Source organism: Phascolarctos cinereus, unplaced genomic scaffold, assembly GCF_003287225.1.
Source record: "Phascolarctos cinereus isolate Bilbo 61053 unplaced genomic scaffold, phaCin_HiC Scaffold_726;HRSCAF=1367, whole genome shotgun sequence".
In the NCBI taxonomy this organism is placed as follows: Eukaryota; Metazoa; Chordata; class Mammalia; order Diprotodontia; family Phascolarctidae; genus Phascolarctos; species Phascolarctos cinereus.
The window spans coordinates 362,490,126-362,510,076 of NW_027556098.1; the positions used below are offsets into that span (position 1 = coordinate 362,490,126).

The 19,951-nt window shown below is 42.4% G+C and overlaps 1 protein-coding gene across 1 annotated transcript in view; it reads left to right on the forward strand.

Moving 5' to 3' along the window:
• The window catches only part of ZMPSTE24 (zinc metallopeptidase STE24), a 49,213-nt gene extending 30,004 nt beyond the window's left edge, over nt 1-19,209 (forward strand). Inside the window, exons 7-10 of the mRNA XM_020983564.2 lie at nt 1,966-2,147; nt 8,072-8,176; nt 12,635-12,778; nt 17,397-19,209. Coding sequence (XP_020839223.1) covers nt 1,966-2,147; nt 8,072-8,176; nt 12,635-12,778; nt 17,397-17,621 — 656 coding nt within the window. The 3' untranslated portion in view covers nt 17,622-19,209. The remainder of the gene's footprint in view (nt 1-1,965; nt 2,148-8,071; nt 8,177-12,634; nt 12,779-17,396) is intronic.
• Nucleotides 19,210-19,951: the final 742 nt, after the last annotated feature.

The following is a 19,951-nucleotide window of genomic DNA, read 5'->3' on the forward strand; positions in this document are numbered from 1 at the left end:
TCCTGAGTCCAGGGCTGGGGCTGTATCCACTGCACCACCTAGCTGCCTCAACATGCTACAATTTTGACATTTTCTTATTGCTTTACAAAGCATGAGCCAATTCAAGTGCCTTTTTTTTTCTTTCTGTTTACTGGTTCCAAACATATTGTGTATCTGTGGGCAAGGGGGCACTTCAGAACCTTAGGCTTACCTGAAGCCAGCAATATTATTTTGCTAAATAATTGTAGAGTTTAACCTAAGAGAGTAGTTAGTGTATAATTTTACATTTTATGATTTCCCTGCCTTCCAGTGTCAGCTCATAGATTTAATTATAGAGGAGAATATCTTGGTTTATGCTCACCCACTTAGATCTTCATTACCTTCCTGTATCTCCCTCCTTGCACAGATGTTCTGGACTCTTCTCCCCTACCTATGTCAGTATTACTTTCCTTCATCAATTAAGTGACCCTCTGGCCTCAGCCTCTTACGTGAATCTGTAGTATGCAGGCAGCTTCAGGGCCCAGTGGATACAGCTTCGGGCATGGAGTCAAGAAGACCTCAGCTCACATACTAGTTGTATGAGACCCTGGGCAAGTCACCTTTGTGGGCCTTAGTTTCCACATATGTAAAGTGAGACTAATGAGAGCACCTTCCTTGCAGAGTTGTTGTGAGGAGCAAATGAGACAATAGTTGTAAAGTGCTTTGCACACCTCAGAGTGCTGCTGTGTACGGGGCAGTCAGCAGCAGCCGGCTGCCTGAAATGATTGCCGTTTAGAGAACAGTTTAGCATGGGGCGTTTTGGTGAACCAGCCCAGTGGCCCATACCTTCTGCATCTGTAGCAGAAATGTAGACTCCAGTGTTCAAAAAGATGACTTTGAGTCATTGATTAAAGGTTAAATTATGTTATGCACAGTCTTTTTTCTAGGATCAGAAACAGTTACAAATTTTCACAGAAATTGTCTAAATTTTATAAATCTAGACAGTGACATTCCCACTAACTTGTATGTTGCTGTGTTTGAAAACATCTAAATGTTAAACAGTATAAGTCAAATAATATTGATTAGGTGCTTTAATATTCTCTGGTAACAGGACTTTAAGGACCTGACAGATTAAGAAAGAGTTTGTTAAGTCAGAGTGTCAGCCTGGTACAGTGCTAAGAGTGCTGGTCCTAGAGGTGGCTGACCTGGGAAGTTCTGTACTGTCCAGTCCTGTCCCATCTTGTCCCATCCTGACCTGTCCGGGTTCCAATACTTAACCGTCTTGGAGCCTCACTGGGCTTCAGTTTGCCATGTAGAAAACAGACAAATGACATTTCTACTGCCTCTGCATAAGGGTCATGCTTTGTAAACCTAAAAGCAACAATATGCCCCCTAAGTTACCACTTTTAAAGATCATTATTTCATCAGAGTGGGTTCCCTCCACTTATGCAGAATGCACAGCTTCTCCACTGTTCCTTGTGATTGGCTGTGGCCAGAATATTGACTACCCGGTGACTGACCGTCCAGGGCCGAGCCTCTCTGCTCCTTGCATGTCACGGGGCCTGTCTGCTAGGCCTCTCAGCGTGGCACAGCCTCCCGGAGCTCATGTACTCTTTTTTTTTTTTTTAAGGCAACTGGGGTTAAGTGACTTACCCAGGGTCACACAGCTAGTAAGTGTCAAGTGTGTGGTCTGAGGCCAGATTTGAACTCAGGTCCTCCTGACTTCAGGGCCGGTGCTCTATCCACTGCGCCACCTAGCTGCCCCTTCACTCACTCTTAACATGCTGATTTCTGTGCTGATGTCATCACAGGTTTCAAGAAAGTAAATGAATGCCAAAGGTATTATGGCATATTGACAGTAATTTTAGGTAGTTGACTGAGTCCTCTCAAGCACTAGCATGACAGAAAGGTTTATTTGTCCATTCCTCTCATAATGACACTGAGCAGAGCCAGGCAGTTTTAGGCCCTAGAAGTTTAGTTTCTCTCTGCTTTGAACTCTCCCAACAGGATCGAAGCGCTCCTCCCACAGCAATGCATACTTTTATGGCTTCTTCAAGAACAAGCGGATCGTTTTGTTTGACACGCTGCTCGAAGAGTACTCCATGCTCAACAAAGAGCCACCGGAGGAGAGCTCCTCGGAATCCCCCCCGCAAGAGGGGGAAAGCCCAGAAACGAAGGCCAAAGGGAGAGTGAGTTTGACTTGAACTCTTGTCTTCTGCTTTCAGTATCTGCAGCCACTTTTGGCAGTCCCAGGGGTGCAGCCCCTGTTTAGAGAACGTGAAATATCCCTATACCTGTCCACTGTGTATATAATTGCCTCATACCTCTAGTTCTGGGGTTAGAGGCTGCTGGGCCATGGGGAACAGGATTGACTTGTGACACGGCCACAGTCCTTTATTGGCAAGTTGGGTTTCAGATAGAGGTCCTGTATTTTGGAGTGATGAAGTGTCTGATTTTCTGGGATAAGGGAATTCTTGAAAACTCCAAGAAGACGAGAGAAGTTCCTTACTAAAAATGTCATTGAAACTCACGTCAGCACACAACATCTGGGAAGGGCGGTGGAACTAGTCCATTTAGCCTAATCCTCAGACCCATAGTGGTGACTGGACTGCCATCATTGGCCTGTGGAGGCAGCCTTGAGTGGAATGTTGGAGGAGAAATGCTGTTACTGGTCTCCAGAAAATAATTAGACTAGACCCATATAATATACCAGCAATCAAGGCACCTGGGGGAGCAGTGGATAGAGGGCTGGGCCTGGAGTCAGAAAGACTGGAATAGCTGAGTGACCCTATGGCAGGTCACTTAACCCCAATTTCCTCAACTGTAAAATGGTGTAATAAGAGGAATGTTGTGAGAGTCAGATGAGATATTTGTAAAACTCTTAGTGTAGTGACTGGCCCCGTAGTAGATTTCATATTAATGCTTATTCCTTTCCCTTCCCCCTACTATGTGCCAGGGACACAAATACAGGCTCCTCAGGCTGCCCTGTTTGGGGGTCCAGAGGACTGTCTGGCGTTTGAGAGGCAGTGGGACAAGCAGGGTGTTGTGTTCCTGTGGCACAGCTTGATACTTTGCCCATGGCAGGGGGGGCCAGTGTTCCAGGAAGGGCTAAGTGTGATAAGACCGTTGGAAAACAGCCTGTCCGGTACCTGAGTCTCTGGGGTATGTTTGGGCAGAAGGCAAAGTTCAAAATTAACTCTGTGTTAGCAGTGAGTGAGACCAGGCTGCTCAGCAGTCTAGGGGTGCTCTGTGACCCACGGGAGGGGGAGGGAGGACATACTTTACAGAGTTCCTGCCCTTTTTCTGCCTGTTTTCCTCCCCTGGCCCCACATATCCTGGTAGGAGAATCAAGTGTTTTTTTCTACATGATTTTTTTTCCTGCTACCGTCATCGAGGCAAACAAAAGATGAAATTAAAGTCTCACCCAAAACTTTGCCAGGGTAAGGCCCATGGACAGGTTTGTAAACAGTTACAGGATCATAGAATTTAGAGCAGGAAGAGGCCTTACGGATAATGTAGTTTGACCTTGTCTTATTACGCAAGGGTGAGTCTCGGGCTCCAGGTAAGGGAAATGACTTGCCCAAGGCCAGGTGTGTGATAATAGGACTCAGATCTGGATTTAGGTTCTCTGGCTGTTCAGTTACACCTGCCTAGCTGCCTCAGTCTTCATTCTCCCTGGCGTGTACTTCCATCCCCATAAAAAGGTACAGGAAATACCAGGTCCTTTTTTCCCCCACAATTTCATGACTTTTAGACTTCACTCTAAAATGTTAAAGAAAAACTAGGTACCCAGTTGTTTTTTTTAAAATTAACTTAAAATTTTATTCTGAAGTTAGCAAACAAAAAATAGAATACGCTTTTACGTATGGATAGTAGAACAGAAAAAGGATTGTAGCTGAAATGGCAGGCCTCAGTTATGTACAGTTTGCTTTTCTTTTTAGGTTTATCATAACATCAGCCTCTTACTTTCAAAGCTGTCTGGCTAGTCTGTCTTCTTTTGGCTTCCGTTTTTTGGTTTTTTCCTCTCCATTTAGGTATCTTTTTACATTTATCTGTCATTTGCACTTGTGCCCATGTACACGCACACACACAGACAGAGCCTTCCTTTAATGTCTCTAACTCTAAAATAAGGACTTGTTAAGAGAAGGGGCAGTAGCTCTAGATTCCATTTGACTTAGCACAGTGCCTGACACATGGTAGATGCTATGTAAATGCTTATTCTCTTCCCTTCCCATTTGTTCATTGCTGCCAACATCCACACTGCCATGCTGCTGCCTATCACAGCACTTTTTCTGTCTTGAACAACAGTTGTTTTTCGAGTGCAGTAGAGACCTGGGTCACTGTAGTTTCTGGTTTGTTTGAGCTGCTCCCCCTGCTCCAGCTATAGCTCCTGGAAATATATTCTCTGATCACTTCTTTCATCTGTGTTTTGGGGCCCAGGGTCCCCTTTCTTCCTGCTGTGTGAATCCCATATTCTTCCTCTTGTGTTGTAGTCCTGGCTGCTCTCCTGCTTGGCTTGGTTGTTAAGAAGAGGAGGTTTGTTTCCCGTAGCCTCCTCCTGTTCACTAACTCCGTTGGGGACCTCTTCTCCAGTTAGTGGAGTCTTCAGAGCATAGGCCTCTGAGGACAAAGGAACACCAGTGTGCTCTGAGGAAGCATTGGAAGAAGGCTGAGGAGATTTTCTGGAGTTTGGGGAAGTTTGAGGAATGATCTGGGTTTGCCCTTGCGCACTCCAACCCAGCTTTGTGGGGATGCTGCTGTTAGCTTCTGGATCATTCCTCTGACATCTCATGATTTCAGCACAGACCTTTGTCATAAGGACAGAAAGTTGGGATGACACTCAGCTGGTATAATTCAGACTGTCTAGGATTACCTACAGCCTCTTTTATTCAGTTCTATGAATGTCATATATGGTCTTGAGCACCAGGGGCCATGATCCAGATCAGTGACACTGAAGGAGAGAAAGACCCAGACCTCATGCCAAGGGTGCCACAACCACACTGCCCCTGCCAGCCTCAGCCGTTCTTTCCTGTGCTCACTCTTACCACCTGCCTCTCCTATATACCTGAGGTACCCCAGCTTGTCTTCATCATTTGGCTTTCCTAAGTCCCCTGAAAGGTGGGCCATATTAAACCTGAGCTATCTAGTTCAGCTTTTCCCAAAGCCTGCTGTAGCAGGGATATCCTAGGGATGTCCCCCATTGTAAGCTGGGTGCCAGCTCTCCCTCTCCCTCCTCCAGGCCCTGGTAGTGCTTAGAGATAATACTTTGTATTAGCTCCCTCTGTGCACTGTATTTTCTGTCCTCACCAGTCAGCACATATTTATTGAGTACCTACTGTATGCTAAGCACAGTGGATACAAATGCAAAAATGAATTGGCCCTGACCTCAGGGAGCTTACACTTTGTGGAGCTAAATATGCCCTTTACTCTCCTTCTGTGCCTCACACAACCTCGTTCTCTGTTCCTCAGATGAGGCTGCGTGTTTGTGTGTGTTGTGTGTGTGTGTGTGTGTGTGTGTGTGTGTGTGTCTGAAAGCATTATATAGATGCCAGCTCTTATTTTCACGGGCACATCATCCTCCCTTGCCCTCACAGGGTCACAGAGTTGGCAGGGACTTCAGAGGACTTCTGGTCCAACCCATATCTGACCAAGAAGCCCTTCCACCCAACAAGGGGTCATCCCTCTTTTCCTGAAGATACCCAGTGAGCGAGAATCTACCCTCTCCCAAACAGTGTTAATTTAGGTGCAACTCTAATTGTGAGTAGGTTTCTGCTGACATCAAGCTTCACTTTGCCTCTTTGTGACTTAGACCTGTTGCCCCAGGTTCTGCCTGCAGGGCCAAACAAGTCTGCTCTCTTCCACGGAGGGGCTCTTCAAGTCCTGAAGATGGCTGCTGTCATGCTTCCCTTAAACTGCTCCAGACTATAGATCCCCAATTTCTTCAGTCCATGCTGATGTGGTCCATCACCATCCTTGTGGTCCTCCTGGATGCACTCCAGGTTCTCAGTGTCCTTAAGATGTGAGCCCAGACCTAAACACTGTGCTCTAGATGTCATTTGATAGAGCAGAGTTCATAAGACTGTCTCCTCTCTAGTCTAGATATTAGACCAGTTCTAATTCAGCAGAAGATTTAATGAGGGGGTTTTGGTTGTCATATCACATCATTGATTAATGTGATGCTTAAAACCCACTAAAACCCTCAGTCTTTCCAAATAAGCAGCCCTCTGTCCATGGCTCCCTTGTCTTATTCTTGAGCTATTGATTATTTGGATGTCAGGGTAAATTTTTATATTTATCCCTGTTAAATTTCATCTTGTTAGAAAACTCAGCTGATGTTCTAAGCAGCAGCCATTTCTTAGATCCAGATTCTGTCATCTGAATCTGGTTTTTGGTATCTGCTATGTGTGGAGAGACAGGCAGCATGATGTAGTCAGAAGAGAACTGGCCTCAGAGCCAGGGTGGTTTAAGACCCTCCTTTGATCGGGACTACACTTTGTTCCATTGGTGCTGTGGCCCTGGACAAGTAAGTCACTTCACCTCTCTAGACAGCTCACCAAGACAAAGAAGGTGCCAATTTCTGTCAGTAGAGAGAAGTTCCCTGTGCCAAGGAAATCATAGATCCAGTCCATGGTAGCTATCTTCCCAACTTTGGGTCATTTGCAGATTTGTTAAGTATGTTCTCCATGCCTTACTGAGGCATTAATTTAAAAATGTTAGCTACCACAGAGCCAAGAACATACCCGTAGGGCACATGGATAGAGATCTCATTCTGAGGTGATAAACCAATGGCTACTCTTTGGGTCCAGCCTTTCTTCTATTTCCACACACGCTTAACTGTACTCTTGCCTAGCCCACACGCTTTATCTCATCCACAAAAATAACATGAGAAACTTCATCAAGTGCTTAGCAAAAATATAGGTAAGCAATTTCTGCAGCATTCCCTTGATCTTCAAATTTAGTCACCCTCCAAAAAAGGAAATGAAGTTGATCTTGTATGGCCTTTCTTGATAAAGCTTTGCTGTCTCTGTGGTGACTGCTTCTCTTTTTAGATGTTCACTAATTCCTCGCCGTCCTTGAAGTCTCAGCTCAAATGCCTACTCCTTCAGCTGCCTTCTGTGATGCCTGTGGTCTATAACAGAGCTTTTCCTTTAGACTTCTCCTCTAGCGCGCTGGTCATGAGTGGGAAGGAAGCTCCACCTGCAGCGATCTGACTTTGCCTCTTTTTTTTTTTTTTGATTTAGGCAATTGGGGTGAAGTAACTTGCCCAGGGTCACACAGCTAGTAAGTGTCAAGTGTTTGGTCTGAGGCCAGATTTGAACTCAGGTACTTCTGACTTCAGGGCCTGTGCTCTTTCCACTGTGCCACCTAGCTGCCCCGTGACTTTGCCTCTTAGTAACTGTGTGATCCTGAGCAAGTTACTTCGTGTCTCTGAGCCTCAGTTTCCTTATCTGCAGAGTGAGGGTAACAGTATCTATCACTGCCTACCTTACAGTATTAGATATGATCATGTCTTGTAAACAAATGTTAAAGCTTTATTTATGTGGATTTCAGCTTTTATAATGATGGTATATTGTAATTCTCTGTATGTCTTATTCTGTGAAGGCAGTGACTTTGTCTCACCCTGGCATTTCTCTCAGTCCCTGGTGCATGCATGCTTTGTGCGAATTAGGCACTGTGCTAGGCTCCTTCGATAAGAATTGAACAAAAGAGTGACTGTGTGGCCAAACAGACATTGATGAGGGTGACAAAGTCTAAGACAAAGGAATAAGCCCCCCCCTAGCCTGCCTTTTGGGGGAGTACAAAGGGAGAAGCCCAGGGCTTATCATGATCACAGGCTGAGCTTGGGGAAGCTCTCTTTTAGCCATATTCATGCTGTCAATTCAAGAGATATTCCTGAAAATAGATTCCTGTTTTTTTGTTTTGTTTTGTTTTTGGTAGGCAGTGGGGTTAAGTGACTTGCCCAGAGTCACACAGATAGTAAGTATTATGTGTCTGAGACTGGATTTGAACTCAGGTCCTCCTGAAGCCAGGGCCAGTGCTCTATCCACTGTGCCACCTAGCTGCCCCGAAAATAGATTCCTATACTGATTATTAATATTTTTTTTCTATTCAGAATAAGAAACAAGGCTGTAAAAATGAAGAGGTTCTTGCTGTTCTTGGCCATGAACTGGGACACTGGAAGTTAGGCCACACTGTCAAAAATATCGTTATCAGTCAGGTGAGTGTGTGAGCATTCTGGTTTGCTTAGAAGACCTGCTTTTCCAGCTTCTCTGCTACAAGTCAGGTAGACACCTGTGCTTTTTCATAAACAAGTAATCCTTTCCTGGGAGGGACAGCCCCAAAGCACTGTTTCGCCTCACTTCTCCAGATTTCTTTTCAATTACTGGTATTATAGAAGTCATTGACTTCCAAAGTCAAGGGTGTGGGGATCATGTGTCCTTGAGGCCACAGGTTCCCCACCCCTGCCCAAGACTTTGACAAATGCAGCCATGAAGGGGAAGGCAGACATAGAGGACAGAAAAGTGACATATGGAGTGGGAAATCATTTTTTGGAGACTAGGTCTCCTTATCTCACCCAGGCTGTAAGTGTAGCAGCTGCTCATGGGCCCAGTCCTAATATTGATCTTTAGGGAAGCTTTAAGGTTAAAAGTTTGGGCAGCGTTGTAATCCTCCCTTCTGGGAACTCACTATATTGGTTCTAGATTAATGTAGATACCCTCTCGACTTTATCCTGTTGCATCTCAGAACTCCTGAGCTCAAGCAATCCCGCAGCCTCAGCCTGCCGAGTAGCAGGGATTTATGGGCATGCGTAACCACACCTCACCAGCTCTGGAATGGGAATTGTTGCTGGGTTTGGGTCTTCATCCCAAAGTTGAGTTCCTAAGATTTAGAGTTGGAATGGACTTTAGAGATCACCTAGTCTAGAGATTCTTAACCTGGGGTTTAGGAATAACTGTATTTCGTTATTATTGGTTTTGTTTGTAATCCTATAGTGTATTTTATTTTATACATTTTTTTTAAAACCACTACTCTAAGGAGGGCTCCAAAAACTTCACTGGGTTGCCCATGGGGGTCATGACGCAGATAAGTCTGAGAACCCTCCATCTAGTCCAAGCCTCTGATTTACAGATGTGAAGAGGGAAGCCCAGAGAGCTTGGCCAAGGCCACTTCACTTGCCTAAGGTCACAGAACCAGGACTTGAATCCAGGTTCAGAATCTATCATTGTCTGCACACCTTGCTTTTTAAAAAAATTATTATTATTATTATTATTATTATTATTATTATTATTTCTAATCCTTCATAAAAAGAACATATTTACTACAAATTCACCAGACCGTTTTGTACAGCTACAGATAATTTAGACGTCCAGGCAGAAGACCAGTACAGGCGTATCTCATTTTATTGCCCTTCACTTTATTGCGTTTTTTACAGATTGAAGGCTTGTGGCAGTCCTGCTTCAAACAAGTCTGCAGGTCCCATTTTTTCAGTAGCATGTGCTCACATTGTGTCTGTGTGTCATATTTTGGTAATTCTCACAATATTTCACATCTTTTCATTATTTTATCTGTTATGATGATCTGATCAGTGATCTTTGATATTACTATTGTAATTGTTTTGGGACTTCATAAATCATGCCTGTCTATATAAGATGGCAGATTAATCAGTAAATTTGTATATTCTGACTGTTCAACCAACTGCCTGTTCCACCATCTCTCTCTGGACTTCCTTTGGGCCTCCCTATTCCTTGAGACAAAATAGTAATGAAATTAGGCCAGTTAATAACTCTACAAGGGCCTCTGAGTATTCCAGTAAAAGAGTCAATTGATGCAGCAGATTTCATTGTCTTATTTTTAAGAAATTGCCACAGACACCCCAGCCTTCAGCAGCTAATACCCTGAATAGGCAGCATCCATCAACATCAAGGCAAGACCTACCACCGGCAAAAAGATTGTGACTCACTGAAGGCTTGGGCGATGGTTAGCATTTTGTAGCAATAAAATATTTTTAAATTAAGGTATATACATTATAAGGGTTTGATTTTTTTTGACAGAATACTATTGTACACTTAATAGACTACAATATTATGTAAAAATAGCTTTTTTTTTTAATGCACTGGAAAACCCAAGAATTCACGTGACTGAGTTTATTGAGATGATTGCATTATTGTGGTGGTCTGGGACCAAACCTGCAATATCTCTGGGGTATGCCTGTGCCTTGAGTGCACATTCTCACCCATGTCTTCAATCAGTCCTGGTGTGTCATTTTACTAGCTGCAAGGTCTGAGGAAGAAAGCAGCATGTAATGAGTCACTGACTCATTTTGTCATTTTACCAGTTAGCTTTGCACAGCAAAAATTTCTTTTCCACAACCGTTTTTAGCAGTTTTGCCCTTGACCACGAGAAGATTTTGATCCATGCCTTTTTATAAAATTTTTATTGCTATCTTGTTTTTGTATCTCCTTCTTCCCTTCCTTTCCTATAAAGCCATTCCATATAACAAAGAATTGAAAAGGTGCGGAAAAAGCAGCCTAGCAAAACTAACTAACATATCAGTCAGGTCTGTTACTACATTCACCATTCTGTATCCCCCTGGACCCCTGCCTCTATGAAAAAGGGAGCAGGTACATTCACATCTCTTCTTTGGAGTCATTTTGGTCTTTATAATTAGAGAATGGTCAGATCTCATTGTTATTGGCCTTTCCATTATGTGTGTATGTATAATAATATACACGTGTACATGTGCATACATATTTGTATGTATGTGAAATCACTGGACCAAACCAAAAAAAAAACACATTCTTTCTCTCTCTCCCTTTCTGTTCCCTCCTCTCCCTCTTCCTCCCTCCCCACCTCTTCTACTCTCTTTCCCTCATGTCTCTCTCTATATATGTATAAATAAAATATATGTTGTATACACATTATATATAGACACATTTTGTATATACAGATATTATCATATCTTTCTATATCTATATCTAGAGAGAAGCAGGTAGCTGTTCTACAACTTAGAGTCTTAAGAAAGTTGCCTAGGCTCCTGAGAGATTGTGACTTGTCCATGATTGTCTGGCTAGTATGTGTCAGAGACAGAACTTGAACCCACGTCTTCCTGACTCCAAAGCCAATTCTCTTCACTCTTCCATACTGCCCCTCTGTGTGTTTTTTTCCTGGTTCTGCTTTACTTTGTATCAGTTGTCTTCTCATACTTCTTACCATTCATTACACTGCAGTGGTATTCCATTATATTCATGTGTACCAAATTTGTTTAATAATTTCTATTCCCTTTGTGTTTGGATTCCCTTAAAACCTGTGTCATAGGCAGCTTTGTTCCTTTATTTGGTTACAGGATTCGGAGCTGGAAGGGACCTTAGCGATAATGTAGTTGATTTATTTATTTATTCATTCTTTCATTCATTTATTTATTTTTATGTAGTTCATTTATTACTGGACAAAAAGCCAATTTTTTTTTCAGTCCAGCACCATGAGAGACAGTAGAACAAACATGAAAGAATTGATAAATGTGGGTGAACTAAAATATACATCAGGTGGGATAATATTTCTTTAGAAATGAGCTGAAGACTCTATCAGACAGAAAGTGAGAACTAAAGAAGTTGCCCAAAGAGGATAGTTGGGCTTTTAAAGAAGCAGCAACAGGGCATATGCCTTTGGAGGGAACCACCAGGCATCAGAGAAAGATGGCACCTGCCATTGAGGCCACACGGCTGCTGCTGGGACAAGGCTCAGATTTGACATTTGAATGATAGCATGTAACTTGGAAGCCAAAAAAACCTAATGTAGTCTTAGGCTCCATAAAAGAGGGAGCTAGTTTTATATAAACAAAATTAATGTGGTTGAGATAAGGTGGGCAACTGTCAACTGGGAAAAAAATCTTTGTATCAGATATCTTTGATAATGGTCTGATAGTCAAAAGCCATTCTCTAGTGGATGAGTGGTTAGAACATGTGGAAATGGAAAATTATTAACCATCATATGAAAGATTGCTTTAGATCACTAATAAGAAATTCAGATCAAAACAACTTTGAGATTTTACTTCACACCCAGAAAATTAGCAAAGCTGACAAAATATCAGACTGGACAGTGTTGGAGGTTGTTGAAAGACAGGTATTCTTTTACATTGTTGGTGGAACTGTGAATTAGTTCAGTTTGCTCTCATTCTAAACGGAAAGAGATAGCACAGGGGAGTGGAAAGAGCCCTGAATATAGAATCAGTGGACCTAGATTCAAGTGTTGGCTTTGCAATTATTTTCTCTGTGATTTTTGGAAATGACCCTGTTACTCTGAGTCTCTTTCCTCCCCAATAAAGTGAGACTACTAATACTTATGCTAGCGTTTTCATTGGGTCATTGTGTATGGATCAGGTAGAATCATAGATATATAAAACCCTCTTGCGTCCTTGAAGTGCTGTGTGCATTTTAGCTATTAGTTAAGAATATCTTCAAACACAGGATTGGTGTGGGCACACTGTATGCATACATTCCTTCCTGTCTGGGGCAGAAATGAAACTAAGTGCATGACATTTTCTGTGATCACATTCAATGTCATTCTTAAAATGAGAGTATGTGGTAGAATTTAAAAATAAAATCCAGGCTGTGTGAATGTTGCCCTGTGATGAGAGCATTCTAACCATAACTTGGCATATCTGTCTCTTTTATTTTAGATGAATTCTTTCCTTTGTTTTTTCTTATTTGCCATATTAATTGGTCAAAAAGAACTCTTTGCTGCATTTGGTTTTTATGATACTCAACCCACTCTGATTGGACTAATGATCATCTTCCAGTTTATTTTTTCACCTTACAATGAGGTAAAGTATGGTCTTTTATGTGTTCACATAGTTTACTAAGTCCTGGACCTAGAGGTCTAGCAGTCTTTAAGATACTACTCCGTTCCTCGCGGAAGGCCTTGAAAGATCAGGAAATGTGTTTATTCAGCACATGGACTGAATGATGGGGCCAGGGAGGAGGATTTTAGTTTGTCAGGTGCTGCAGGTGGAGTGGCTGGGCTGTGAGCTGAGCAGGCTCCCACCTAGACCAGAGTAGTAATTGGGTTCTTGTACTAAACATAAAAAAGATAACAGAATGGTGGTTAAATTTGAGAAAAGACAAAGTGTGCCTAGAGATATGACACTTGGATGGCCAAGGGCCCTACTGTTGTGGTCAAGAAGGAAACTTTCCATAATAACTCTCAAGCCCTTGGAAAGGAGGCAAGGAAACCTTTAGCTACTGGGAGGAAATTGTGGGTAGGGCTGAGAGGCAGGCCTATACATAGCTTTTGGCCTTCTGGAAATAGGAGGAAACCTTCCCCAAAAGAAGATGTCAAACCTGAGGAAATGGGGAAGCAGCTTGACTAAAGAGGGTCAGAGTGGGATCGTAGATGACCTCAGCAGCCAACCAGCTAACTGAGTCCATTCCTCTTCAGAGAAGATCAGTGACCTGCCCGTAATCACGTAGACTACGAGTAGCAAGGCCAGGATTCAGACCCAGGCCTCTGGCTTCAAGCCCATTGTTATTTTCACCATACCACATGGCCTGTAATGGGTAGAATTTAAAGAGAAGCAAATTCCAACCCAATATAAGGAGAATATTCTAATGGAAATTCTCTGAGGTTGTGAGAGCTTATTTATTGGAGACTGAATGACCCCTCATGGGCAGGGGGGTTCTTGTTTAGCAGTGAGTTGGACCAGATGCACTTGGAGACCCCCTGTAGCTCTGACGTTATGCTGATCTCTGAGGGTATGCTGTGCTTGAAGATGGTAGCAATAGTAAAATAATCTACCTTTGGAATCAACAGTTAACCCAGCAGAAGAGTAGAGCCAGTGTAGACAAGTCCTTGTTAGACCCCAGCTTAGAAGCCTGCCTGAATGAAGTGGGGGACATTCACTGAATACAGATCCTGATGTAACTGGTATTCCAGGAATTTAATGGAAAGGCACTAAGAGAAATAGCTCTGGCAGGATATAAACTACAGAAAGGACAGGAATTAGTGAGGTGGTATTGAATGTGAGGTTTAATGCAAAGAACAGTCATCTAGTATTTAGTGGGCATGGGCAGTACTGTGGGATGGACACAAAGAAGGGTGTTCTTTGGCCGATTTCCTCAGTGAACACTACCTCTGCCAGCACAGGCCCCAGTGTTGTAGTGTACACTCTTCATAAGAGTTTGTTACCCAGAAAAAAGACATTATGTGGTGGGCAGCCTCTTAGTGATGAGCCTCTTTACACTTGGCTAGGCTGGTCCTCAGAGGGCAGACACACAAGCTCTACTTAGAGCTTTTCCAACCTGATGGGAACCTGCCAGAACTCAGACTCAGCTGCGTAGCCTTCAGATGCGCGGCTTGCATTGATACCCTGATTGAACAGCATTCCGTAACTCCTGCTTAATAATGAATGAGAGCATAAAGGAAGGACCTGGTTATGATAAGGATGCTCAGCTGAGAATGTTGAAAGAGATCAAGAATGTCAAAGCTAGGCTAAGTGTGTCAGTAATCCCTACACAGATTGCTACAACTTGAAACAACATAAACATAGGGTTCTTAGATAACTGAAAAGACTGTAAAAGAGGTAATTTTAACTGGGTATGAACCCCAGGAAAAACAAAAAGGATTCTGGCCTCATCAGAGAATGAGATGGTCTGTATGAGGCCATTTTCCAATTAACTTAGGCTTACCCTTTTATAGAATCATAGGCTTAGAGCTAGAAGGGACCTTAAAGCCATCAAGGCCAACCTTTTCTTCCCTTAACACCCCCACCCCCATTTTACAGATTTGGAAATCAAAGCACAGAGAAGTGACTTGCCCAGGGCCACACAATTAGTAACTGAAATGGGATCTATATCCAGATACTCCTCAAGTCCAGGGCTGCCCCTGACTACACCAAATTTAATTCTATTTTTGATGAAAATCTTCTAAAATGTATTACTATTTTGCATTCTTTAAACAATATACTGATTATGTGACCATTTCTTGATGAATCATTATCTTCGTTCTTAAAATATTAGTATACTGTCCTTCCTGAATGTGCTGCCCTCAGATATCACATGGTTAGGTGTAGTTATATTTGCCATAGCATATGATGACCTTACACTGCTGTGCTGTCTGAGTTCTTAGCTGGTGGTTTTTTGTCTCCACCTTTACCATCACACTGCCAGTGGTTTTCTCAATGTTAATGAAGAACAGTGCTCAAGACCTGCCTTGAGAATTCCTGTCTGTTTGAATTTACTACACCTAGTCGTCTGGAAAAAGCCCATAAATGTACTTGCTAGGATTATACTGAAAGCCTAAGTAGACTTTGAGGGAGGGGGGCTTTCTCATGAATTGAGTACATGAATTGGATGTCACTTTTTGTGACATAATTTGAATGATTAGAGAAATTATTTATTTCCTAGTTCTTAGCTTTGTTTCAAGGTTACCTTGCTCAGACCAATCATTTTGGTTGCCTAAGCACCATTCAAGAAAGGCAGGAAGCCAGTTAAAGAAACAGTGGGGCCCCTTGATGATTACAGTCCAGAAGGAAGACTTGCTCAAAGGCTGAATCCATTCTTGGACCTTCCCCAAAGATTTTAGGGGAATTGTCTCCCCCAAATCTTCTTTTGAAACATGGGCCAAAGGTACTACATCAAAAAAGTAGTAAATAAATACGGTGATGAAACTTCAGTTTTCACACACATATCAGGGCTCATGCATCCTAATGAGCATTATTTGCATTAAAGCAATTGTGTTGGGAGGTCTTACAGTTTTCCCAGTGACGCTGTTTGAAAATGCATTTGGATTTCAGTGGTAATGAGTCTTTAGCTTTTGAAAATGTATTTGATTTTTAGAAACGGCTCAGCTGGGAGCTAAATCTGATGTGTAAAAGTATATGATGAATGAATTGAGTAGATTTTATTTAAATGGAAAAAATGGCTTCAGAATAACAGGGTAGTTTTTCTTATTTTGCTTATGAATGGAGTCTGGGATCATTTCCCAAAGAGAAGTTCCTACACCCTTTTGAGCTTGGAATACTAGTGGATCCCATCGTGGGACCATCAAAACAGTAGCTTTCTATGAAATCATTAATTTAGATCTTTAAAGTTCTGCTAATGAAGAAGAATCCTCGGTCTTCAAGAGATAATTATGTAAGTACAGAAAGGGAGAAAACGCTTTTTGTGAGAAGGACCTTGGGAGCTCAGCCTGAGGCAGGGCAGCCAGAGAGCTAACTTTACAGTCACCTTGGCAAACATTTATTAAGCACTGACTGTGTGCAAGATACTGTGCTGGCACTTGGGAAACAGTGCCAGCGATGACAGAGCCCCTGTCTTTTGGGAGCTTACGTCCTCTGTGATTAGAGGACCCCTTGGGTAGTCTAGTGAAATTTGTGGACCCCTTCTCAGAAAAATTCTTTAAATTCAAATTGAAGGAGATGCTAGAGGTTAGTGAAAATAAGTATGTAAATTTTTTCCAGACACCACCCTCCCCCCCAAATCAGTGCATAACAAAAGTATCGGAACAGAAGTGCTGTGTGACTTTCAGGTGTTGGGAGCATCATTGCCCCCGGGGGGATCAGAGTGAATTTGGAAATGGTGGATGAGTTTTGTGGAGGATGTTGAATTTCCCATCATGAAGGTCTTCATACAGGCTGGGTGGCCACTTGTTAGGAGTGTTGTAGAGGAATCAGGCTTCCTTAGAGGGCAGACTAGGTGCCCTCTTAGGGTCCCTTCTGACACAGGGATGCTCTTGTTTTCTTGTTTTTAAAACATCATTCTCCTTGCTTTAGCTGACATTTATGATTTTATCTTCACAATTTATTATGATGCCCATTTTATAAATGAGGAAGCTGAGGCTTAGAGAGGGTAGATGACTTTGCTATGATGACACAGCTCCTAATTGTGAGAAGCAGGATTCCTGACTCCATGTCCAGCATTCTTTCCACTATACCAGACTGCCTCATTAGTTTTGAAGGGTATCTAAATATTTTGTTGCAACCCTAATATTTGACGTCAGTTGGTGTGATCATCATCGTTGGTTTAGAGCTGGAGTGACTCTGAGGAGAGATGCCTGTTCTTGATTGGAGATGGTGAGATATAGTGGGAAGGGGCCCCGGGTTTTACATCACAACCTGAATTTGGATCCCAGTCCCCTGCTCACTACTTCTGTGACACTGGGCAAGTCATTTACCTATGTAGGCTTTGCTTCTCCCATCTGGAAAATGATGGAGTTAGAGATGTTCTCAAATGTGTGGCAATGTATAGGACCACCTCGTTACTTTATGAAGATGCCCACTGATGTTCCATATCCTTGAACTTCACCTCACCTTCTTTCAGGCCTGTTTTCCCCATGCCCAGGCCCCACTTTGTCACTTCCTTCATGGTCTCAGTGTCACCAAATCTTCAGTGAGAACAGAAGTACTGCTTTCCAGTAACCCTTTCTTTCCCCTTACCTTCCCTTAGGTACTTTCTTTTTGTCTCACAGTACTGAGCCGAAGATTTGAGTTCCAAGCAGATGCATTTGCCAAGAAACTTGGGAAGGCTAAAGACTTATACTCAGCCCTGATCAAACTAAACAAAGACAACTTGGGATTTCCTGTTTCTGACTGGTTATTTTCAATGTGGCATTATTCCCATCCTCCACTGCTAGAGAGACTTCAAGCTTTGCAGGATTCAAAACAAGACTGAGATGCCCAGGGTCTGTGCTTGAAGACAAGTTTCTGAAAGTTTCCATCCTGGCAGCATGTTCTAGCTCTTAATGTTTTTACCTTTTTTTAAGAGAAAAATTAAGTGCAGGTGGGTTCCCCGATTTAAATGCATTTAATAGCCCATTTTAAAATTGATTGGAATAATCCGTTTTTTTAAAAAGGAAAACACTGGATGAGCATTAAAAACATATTGTATATAAAGGTATTTTTACTTTACTTTTTGATAATATAATTTACCCCCAACTTATTTGAACAAACATAAAAGTATTGATTTTTGTGCTCATAATTGAATCTGCCCACTGGGTACTTCGGGCACATCTTTGGAGGATGTATCTCTTCCTCTGAAACCTTTCTACAAGGCTGAGACCATGGTCCCAAATCATTGTGCTCATACCAAATTTGAATCTTTAAATAGTTAAAATTGTTCGTGTTTAATCTGACCAACCAATCAGTGTTTTAAATAATGAGGAAGGTACTTGTCATTACAACTGGCATTATTGTGATGAAATATGGTTATAAATATGCTTTTGACTTCTGCCTCTGTATCCATGTTTAGGTGGGCAGTTCTAAGAAATTTTTTCTTCATTGTTGTTTTATTGGATTTTATTCATCAGGATCTATCCCACAGTATAGAAAATCACAATTGACAAAAGACTTAATGTCATTTGTACTGAAATGTACGTTATGCCATGTACATCCTGTATGACCACATTAGGCAAATCAGTAGTATTTTTCAAGATACCTTTACCTTTTTTGAATTTGTTATCCCTTTCTATCCCTGATTTCAGCCAGCCCTCAATAAGGAAAAGTTATATATTCCTCTTTTGGGCAGAAACAGCCATATTATGCAAGCTTCCATAGCTATACAAGGGACAAAATTTGAAGAGAGGAGGACACAATGGAATTTTTAGACACCCCTAAGACGATAGGTTTCTTTTTGCACTTAGGTAAAGCCCTGTGAAGCCAGAGTAAAAATTGTTCTGTTTTGAGAAACTCTCTTTTATTTAGGCTCCACTCACCCCACCCCACCCCACCCCACCCCCTTCCCCAGGAAGTGACCAATGTTATGAATCAAGCCTAGCATCCACTCGGACCAGTTGTAGTAGTTGTCAGTGGTCAAGCTATTTTTATTTCAAAGCAGCCTTCCACCCTGAGGTTCCTTTTGACATTTTAAAAGAAATGTGTATGTGACTGCCTTATAATTGTATGCAATGCTTGAGGAAACCCTAAGTTTTTGTGTCTGGTGTGATCCCCTTGATACATCTGCTTTCTGGGTATCTGCTCGGAATGGGAACAGAACCAGCCTTCAGATTTCTGTCAGTAAAAGTTGGCATAGCTGAGGTTTGGGGTGACTTCTTCACATGAAAATATGATCCAAGTCAGTTTCTCTGTTGTAATGCATTATTTATTTCCTTAGGCAGAATGCAAGTGAGCGGGTTTACAGTTTTATTCCTCCAGCCTCCCTTATCTTTCCTTCTCAGTGAGATATCCTTCCCTTCCTCCTGTGCCTTTAAACTCACATTGGAATTTAGCACAATTCAGACATTAAAAATTGCCAATGGAAAGTCGTATGTTCTATCTTTAATTTGTTGGAAAGGCTGTATGTTTTACCCACTTCCCATGCTCATTCTCTGCCCACCAGAGGAGCTGGCTGGTACCATGTGAAGAGGTGGCTCTGCTGCTGGAGGAAAAGCAATCGCCCTCTGGGGTTTACACCCTTGAGGCTGTCTCTGGTCCCTGGTCCCTGGCGGAATGTTGCTCTGTGACTTCTTTTTACTGTGCTCTGACTGTGCTGTCTCCCTTTGATGCAGCTCGGATGATCGTGAGCTTGACTGCTTTCAACATCAAACTTACTAATTGGTGCCTCCACTCAGAACCGCTTCAGTCTGCCCTCTGGAAGTCAAATTAAGCTTCCTTTGAGGTTTTGAACATATTGTCCCCCTGCTGTCATACAGCGAGAACTGAGTTGGTTAAGACTTGTGGAAGGGGGTCTAGCAGGCAGCAGTAGCTAAGCAGCTTAGGGAATTAAGCTGATTCAATTAAATGTTTATTAAATGCCTACTGGACAAACATTTACTAAAGCATTATGGTAACTGCTAGGAATACCAAGATTTTAAAAAATAGTCTACATCTAAGAAGCTTGTTTTCTACTAGACAGGTACAACTAGTATAGAGATAAATGTATTACAGCTTAATTAATGTGTGGTGAGTACAAAAGAGAGACCCAAAGTACTGTCAGAAGACTTGAGGAAGAAGAGAACATTTGCACCTGGGATAGGGAAGAGGGAAATCGAAGGAGGCTTCATGAAG